Source organism: Elephantulus edwardii, unplaced genomic scaffold (assembly GCF_000299155.1).
Source record: "Elephantulus edwardii isolate Elephantulus edwardi_28Jun2011 unplaced genomic scaffold, EleEdw1.0 scaffold00012, whole genome shotgun sequence".
In the NCBI taxonomy this organism is placed as follows: Eukaryota; Metazoa; Chordata; class Mammalia; order Macroscelidea; family Macroscelididae; genus Elephantulus; species Elephantulus edwardii.
This window is the reverse complement of record NW_006399762.1, coordinates 18,002,208-18,010,640: the sequence shown is the minus strand read 5'-3', so window position 1 is coordinate 18,010,640 and position 8,433 is coordinate 18,002,208. Positions and strand designations below refer to the sequence as shown.

The window sequence follows — 8,433 nt, the reverse complement described above, 5'->3', positions numbered from 1 at the left end:
GTGCAACAATGAATGAATGGAATCCCAAAATCTCTGTAGATGTTCATTGAAATGAAAAATAAACAACCTAATTTAAAACAAAACAAACAAACAAAAAAAAAACCAAACCATGTGAATCTTATCTTGTCTCTGTTTAGAGGTAATAAGTGCTTTCATATGATGCTGAGGACTAAAGTCCCCACCTGTGTCCTTTGCCTTTTCTCACAGCATCTCATTTCTAAATCATAGCTGAGCTGTAATGGTGCAGTAGTTAAACTTGACTCCTGAACAAAGAGTCAATGGTGTGAACCCTCTAGGTCTATAGTCATTGCAGCCTGTAACAGTCTCATAGAAGTCTGAGTTGAAACATTGCAAAAATTACCCTGTTATATAAATCTCACAGAGATTTTCTACCATAAAAAAGATAGACAATGATTTTGGGTAATAAAAAGGAAAAGAAATGATTTATCCAGGAATAGAGGCAAGGATTACGGCCACTTGGATCTATCTGTTATTATTTTCTGGATTCCTTCTCTCTTTGGGCAATTTACAGCCTCAGAAACCCACTGGAAAGTCAGCTGAGTTCATTCCAATTTGGTACCAATCAGTTTTTTGTTTCAGCTGAGATATGGAAAGACAGGGTAATGGTGGGCATTGTTCAGTGGCGATTAATTTTATAAAACATCATGAATGGAAATGATAGTAAGAAACCAAATATGAATGAAGAATAGTATGAAATGCAAATGTATACAAACTTTATAAGTAAGCCAATACAAAAGAAAAATTTAAAAAGAATCCAAATACGTATTTTTTTTTAAAAAATAAGTTTTTTGTTGGTTTGACTTTGTGTTCATCTTCTCTCTGATTCCTCACTAATTCCTGTTGCACGCTTCCTATTGTACTAGAGTTTTGTCCCTGGACACAGGACCTACTTCAATTAGCTTGGAGTTTCAATGAATAGAGAGTGCCGTTCATATGCTCGACACCCCCATGCTGGAGCTGTCATTGCATTGTTCCTCGAAACATGAGCATATAAGGTGATTGTTTTATTTACTGTAAGCTTATCTTGTGACAAACAGAGCCATTATCTTGGTGACAAGCACATGCGAGGAAAAAGTACTCATGTCTAATGAACATCAGTGGAGGAGGGAATGGGAAGGAGAGGGCCACTCCTCCAGGTCGTTGTTCAATACTCAGGGCTTTCCCAGCCTGTTACTCTACCATATATTAGGTATCTCCTACTGCAGTCAGCAAGGAGACAGACAGAGAGACAATTATTCATAGGAACTTTTACTAGTCAGGTCTGAAAGTAGCATGCATTACTTCCATCTGCATTTCAAGGGCTAAGACACGTATCTGTACTTGATTGCCCAGAGGATGGGAAATGTGATCTCTCTGTGAGCCCAAGAGGAAAGTAATAAAGACTTGATGGACTACCTAGTGTTTACCTAGTATTAAGATTGCTGTGTTGTTATGTGCCACCAAGTCACTTAAGACTCATAGTAACCCGTGTACAAGAGCCCTAAACCCTGCTCTGTCCTGTGCCAACCTTATTGTCTCTGAAACACTTCAGTGACTGAACTGATCCATCTCATTGAGGGTCTTCCCCTCCTACACTGTCACTCCACCTTCCCAAGCATGACGTCCCTCTCCAAGGACTGGTCCCTCCTTTGTAACATGTCCAAAGTATATCAGACAGAATATATCCCTGGAGGACACCCTTTTCAATTCTGAACCATGCCATGTCTCTTTCCTCTGTTTTGATGACCACCTCTTGGTTCATGTATAGGTTTTTCATAAGCATGATCAAATGTTCTGAGATTCCCATTCTTCTCAGAGTCAGCCACAATTTGTTGTGATACACACAGTCAAAAGCCTTTGCATAGTCAATGAAACATAGATAGACATTCCTCTGGTACTCTCTTCTTTCAGCCAAGATCCATCTAACATTAGCTATAATATCTCTCATACCATGGCCTCTTCTAAACCCAGCCTGCACAACTGGCAGTTCTCTTTTGATGTGTTGCTCCAGTCATTTTTGGATAATTTTCAGCAGAATCTTGCTTGCATGTGATATCAATGATATTGCTTGGTAATTTCCACACTCAGTTGGGTCACCTTTCTTTGTAATGGGAACAAATATCGATCTCTTCTAGTCAGTAGGCCAGGTGATTGTCCTCCAGATTTCTTGGCACAACTTGCTGAGCACATCCAGGGCAGTGTCTGTTTATTGAACTATGTCAATTGGTGTGCCTGAGTGGAAAATCCTCTCAAGGTCTTTAGAGAACCAGACTTTTAGTCATAACATTTATTCTGTGAAAAAGGTATTTGTAACTCATTTGGGTTTTTAAAATTTTTTTTATTAATTTCAATGAATATTTACAGAGATTTTGGATTTCCATTCATTCATTGTTGCACTTTTCTCCCTGTCTACCCCTCCCCCTGCCAGATCACTCCTCTCTTTGAAAAGTAAAAGAAAAATTCCTTCATTGGTATATAATCCCCCCAAATTACCCCAAGTATACTCCACTCTGCAACCTTAATTCCAGACTCTTAAGATAATCATAATTCCCTAAAATATATTTCTTTTAAACTGTTCTCTCCCTCATTGGTTTCAATGCAGTATATATAATTTATCCAGTTTTTCTCGTTCTTACCCTAACCTGATGTCAGACCCACTCTACAGCAGTGGCACTATGCAGTGTTTGTCCTATTGTGACGAGATATTTCACCCAGCATAATGTCCTCAGGGGTCACCCATTTTGAATAATATTGCATGAGTTCCTTGTTTTTCAATGCAGCATAGTATTCTATTGTGTGAATATACCACAGCTTCTCTATCCATTCGTTTGTTGATGGGCACTTAGGCTGTTTCCAACTCCTTGCTATTGTGAACAAAGCTGCAATAAACATGGGTGTGCATTTATCTGCTTGGATGTCAGTTATGGTCTCTTTGGGATATATTCCCAATAGTGGAATTCCTGGGTCAAATGGTATCTCTATTTGCAATTTTTTGAGAAAGCACCATACCGCCTTCGCCAGTGGTTGCACCATTTTACACTCCCACCAACAGTGAATAAGGGTTCCAGTCTACCCACAACCTCGTCAGCATTTGTTGCTTGCTGTTCTGTTAAATTTTGCTGGTCTTACTGGAGTGAGATGATATAATTGAGCAACACAGCAAATAAGCGTAAATAATCCAATTGAAAAATGGGCACAGGATATGAACAGACACTTTACCAAAGATATTCAGATAGTGAACAAGCACATGAAGAAATGTTCAAAATCCCTAGTTCTAAGAGAGATGAAAATCAAAACAACTAGGAAAATAACTCATTTGTAAGATGTACCTGAGCCTTAGTGGCACGGTGAGTAAGCACTTGGCTCCAAACCAAAAGGTTGGCAGTTAGAATCCACCAGCCGCTCAATGGGGGAAAATGTGACTGTCTGCTTATTTAAAAATTTACAGCTGTGGAAACCTGATGAACAGTTTTACTTTCTTCTGTTATCCCAATATGTATTGGAATCTGACCATATCTGGTTTAAGGCATAATCGCTTATAGTTCAGAGATCTTTATCCCAGTCAAATGTTATTATTAAAGAATAAAAGTAGTATTTGACAGACTCTGTAATACTTTATTAACTCTGATGGTTTAATAAAAGATAGTAGGCATATTAAAATTATTATATTCTCCTCTAAAATTCCATGCCTATAAAAAATGTGTAACATAAACCCAATAAAGGTGTCTTCTTTTTTCTACTTAAATTACTTGGCTGTGGTTTGTGCACATGGCATTTCACATATTAATCTTTGCCCACCTGACAGCACTTTATTAAGTGGGCACTTTTCATTGAAGCCAGCTATGATTTAATGAAAAGACAGTGGAGTTGTTTCAGAAGACCCTTTAGCATTTTACCTCCTTAACTTTGTGACTTTGCGCAAGTCACCAGAACTATCTTCCACTTTGTTGTTTGCACTTGTATTTTCATTAATGTAGCATTCTTCCAATATAATTGTATTAATCTAATTATTTAGTGCATCTCATATAAAAGAACTCCTGTTTCTCAAGTATCTTTGGCTGTCTTACTTAGAGTAATACACAGTTTCTACACATCAGATGGCACAACAACTTTGCAACAATACTAAACTAAAGGCTGATAGTTCAAACCCATCTGGGAAACATCACAGAAGGCAGGCCTGATGATGGACATCAGTAAACATTACAGTCAGGAAATCACAATGTGACAGAGTTCTACTGTGAACACAGCATTTCTACCACTGGGTGATAATGAATTGCAATCACTGCATCAACATTTTGTCTGTTAGCTTGTTTTTTCTAAGGTAAAAAAAAAAAAATCTAGAAAGTAAGAAAATTACCTCCTTGGAACTTTTAACCATAAATATAAACTAGTGGTAAATATTGAAAATGTTTATTTTTTAAAAATAAACCTTGAACCCCTACCATGTGCCATACATAGTTGGCTGTATCTGAGATGCAAAGATAGGCCTTCAGGAGGTGTATAGTTCTGTCAAGGATGTGGTCTTTAAAAACTGCACTATAGAGAAGGAAGAATTCTCAACATAAAGACACTGAGTGATTGAAAGCTTTAAAAGAGGAAGAGCCGACTGCTCCAAATGCTTATTACATCACACATCATCAGTTCAGTTGATATTCCCTGAATTTAGGATTGCATCTTTTGTATATGTAACACTGCTATCTACTTGTTGTCATGAAATCAATTCTGACTCATGGTGACTCCATGAATGTCAGCATAGAACTGTTTCTCCACAAAGTTTTCAATGGCTTATATTCTGTAAGCAGATAACCTAACATTTCTTCTGAGATACCTCTAAATAGACTTCAACATCCAAACTATGATAAGCAGTCAAATGTGTGACTTGTTTGCCACAGACAAGGATACATAACATTACTCAACTCCGATTGCCTTGAGTCAGAACTTATAAACAGCTGATTCTCCAGCACATTTCTGAGGCTGTACTTTGCATAAGAAGTGACTGTCCATCTTTCTCCCACATAGTCCCTGGTGAGTTTGAATCACTAGAGAGTCACAGCCTTTCAGTTACCAGCACAACTCCCTATGGGCTACACCACCAGCATTCCCTATAATACTACTGAGACCCACTTAATTTAGCTACTCTCTGGTATTTTTAGTTTTACCCCTAGAACATAAGTATGTATGAGATGTGGCCAGTATAGAATTTTCAGAGAAATTTAATCTACACATTTTACTCTAAAAAGGCAATGTAGTAGTATAATATTCTAGAACACCACCAAACACCCAGGGAGTTTTAACTTTATTAAAAGTTAGAGTCCAGAATCTAGGTATTTGGAATATATGCATTATATTTTTGTAAGATGAAAGAAAGACACTATTACCTTATTATAATATGCAGTTACAAATGATTGAAATATTGAGGTATATACATATATATTTTTTGTTATGGTGAGAAAAATTTATATTTAGAATTAGCTAGGTGGACTCAGTTTAGATGATCCCAATTTTGTTGGCAACATCCAAAGCATCATAGTCAGGCGTAAGTCGAACATAAGCCTTCTTCTCGCCATCAGGCCTAATCAAAGTGTTGACCTTAGCCACATCAGTGTCATAGAGCTTCTTTACAGCTTGTTTGATTTGATGCTTGTTGGCTTTGACATCCACAATGAACACAAGTGTGTTGTTATCTTCTATCTTCTTCATGGCTGACTCAGTGGGAAATTTGATGATGGCATAGTGGTCAAGCTTGTTTCTCCTGGGGGCGCTCTTTCAGAGGTATTTGGGCTGCCTTCGGAGTTTCAGTGTCTTAGGCCGCGGAAGGTGAGTGACATGCGGATCTTTTTTTTGGGCTGTGGACGCCCTTCAGGACTGCCTTCTTGGCCTTTAATGCCTTTGCTTTGGCTTTAGTTTTGGGAAGGGCAGGGGCTTCCTTCTTTCCTTTCTAAGTCATCTTCGTAGAAAGCTATTGAGGTATATTTTAAATAATTTTATTTGCAACTTACAATGATAACATGCCTAATTAGGGAAGCCTTGTAATGGTACACAACAACAACAACTGCATGTTACAGGTTATTATGGGAATGATGAAGTATTCCATAGGTAGTCCAAAGGTAGCTTATCTCTGATGTTGGAGTCTTCCAATTACTCCATGAGAGAAAGATGGGCAATCTTCTACTGCGTGATTTACAGCCTCTCAAAAATCCGCTGGAGGGCCAGCTATGAGTAGTTTCTAATTTGATAACAATGAGATTGTGCATGTCTAATTGAGCTTTTGAAACAAATTGAACCCATTGGTTTACAAATACATTCTGACTACAATGGAGAAAAGTATGTGTTAACTGGAAAAGCCACCTTCAGCCCACCTTTTCTCTCTTTTTAATGGCTTAAACTTTATTCCTGTTGGATCATTTATACAATTACATATAATTTCAGTGCATCCATTGTAAATTTTAATTTTTTTCCATTTTCCAGTGAGTGGTGTGTTGGGGCATATTTTGCTATGTCTACCAGAAAAGTGAATCCCCAAAACTGACATATAAGAAATTTTTTAAGGTTGACCTAAGTAGCAAACTATATTTAAAAGAATATTAATAATGATAGGGTTAACAACAACTTAGACAATTTAGTTCCTAAAGTGCATTTATATATTACTTCATTGAATTAATCCTTACTTTATTTTTTCATTTAATAACATGTACTGTGCTCTTAGTTCAGTTGTATAGGAATAAAGATGAGTGTTTAGTGTGTGCATAGATGTTTTCCTAGACTTATGGAGCAGTGGTTCCACCCACAGTTAAATATGCTTAAATTGAAAAAAAAAAATTACAGCTACCTCAATCCTATAAGTAAGTCTGGGCTTCTTGTTGTAAAGACAAGCCCTGTTTTCTTTTATTGTGAAGAGCTCCTTGAAAGCAGGCACTATGTTGGATTCAAAGTTATTTATCTGCAGCACACACATACACACACACCACACCCTACACACGTACAACCTGCTTTAAGCAGCTCATGATCCGTCCAGAAGACAGCTGCATGCACAATGTATTTGGGCAACAGGGTTACAGGTGCTTCTGTTAGTAGCAAACATGGAAGAGATACACACACAGCAGGGAGGTTTCTGAGTTTCCTGGTTGCTGGGGAAGCTGATTTCTCTCTCTCTAATGACAGGAGTTATCTTTGAACTCAATTTCGAAATTAAATAGAAATCAAGTGAATAGCACATTAAGAAAGGGCAGCTTTCTTGCATTCACCTTGTAAAAGTTTCCCGTTCTCCCTGTGTGTTCCCTTCACCTGCCGTAACGTATCTCAAGTTCTGAGGATGGTACGGTCTTCTCCTTATGCATTACGCCTGCTCTAGCTAGGTTGAAGTACCTCTGGGAAGAAAATGAAGTGCTGGTTTTGTTTGTAGGTTTAGGGCTGAGCGAATTGAGGGTGTGTCAGAAACCAACCAGCCCAGTCTCCAAGTCATGCTAGTCCCTGGCATGCTTTTTTCAAGGCTTTCTTCATTGTAACTGGTCCCTGATGGTAATTGGTTGAATCAGATTTAACAATGCAGGCAGATAAACAGTTGTGGCAGCTGCTGCCATGGCAACGTCACCGTCCTCACCCTCCCAGTGCGTGCCCCTTCCCCACCCCTCCTCCCCCTCCTGCTTTCCTCCAGCAAGTGCACACTCGCTAGTGGTCTGAACCGGCGGCAGGGTTTAATGGCAGAGCTATTTTCTTTCCAAACTATTCAAAATGATGAACGAAGATGCAGCTCAGAAAAGCGACAGTGGCGAGAAGTTCAATGGCAGTAGCCAGAGGAGAAAAAGACCCAAAAAGGTAAACGCTGGGATTAAGAATGTCTGCATATAAATGTATATGTGTGAATGTGTAGTATCAGTACAACTATAGACACTGTGAAGCATTCTAGGAGTCACTAATGGTCTATATAGTAGGGCAAAGCATTATTTTTAAGAGGCAGGTATGAGCTGTTCTTGCCTTTTGTGAATATTCATGGAACCACAGTTCCTAATGGATCCATTCACCAGAGCTCCGGAGAAGTGAACAGAGAGATAAGGAGTGTTTAGCATATGGATTATTGAGGATTGTGGGTCCTGATGGATGCTTTGGAGAACCTGCTACTGAGAAATGAATTTTGCTTTTAAGATAAGTGATTTCAGAAGGGAACATGTTAAGCAAGGTGAATAATGAAGCCGAAGGAAGATGTTTTGGGCCAGATGTGTTTGCTCTGCAATGCTCTTGAGATGGCCAGACAACAAATGTCTTTTGGTTCTGTGCTGAGTGTATTCTTCATAAAGAGAAAAGACTGTTGTGACAGGAGAAATATGATCCCAGCGTGATATTTCTTCCGTTAGCTTAGCTCCGATGAGTTCTCCCAGGCATCAGTGTGATAGCTCTTTCAATGATCAAGATAAACAGCTAAAGATATTATGGGGG

General features: G+C 38.6%; 1 protein-coding gene across 3 annotated transcripts in view; it reads left to right on the top strand.

The window, feature by feature from the left end:
- The window catches only part of ANK2 (ankyrin 2, neuronal), an 843,213-nt gene that overhangs the window by 339,628 nt on the left and 495,152 nt on the right, over nucleotides 1–8,433 (top strand). For 2 of the 3 annotated variants that reach the window (XM_006881082.1, XM_006881081.1), the window contains exon 1: nucleotides 7,632–7,815. The exons of the other annotated variant lie outside the window; for it this stretch is intronic. In XM_006881082.1, coding sequence (XP_006881144.1) covers nucleotides 7,732–7,815 — 84 coding nt within the window. In that variant the 5' untranslated portion in view covers nucleotides 7,632–7,731. Of the gene's footprint in view, nucleotides 1–7,631; nucleotides 7,816–8,433 lie in introns of those variants that run through there. 3 annotated transcript variants of the gene reach the window in all.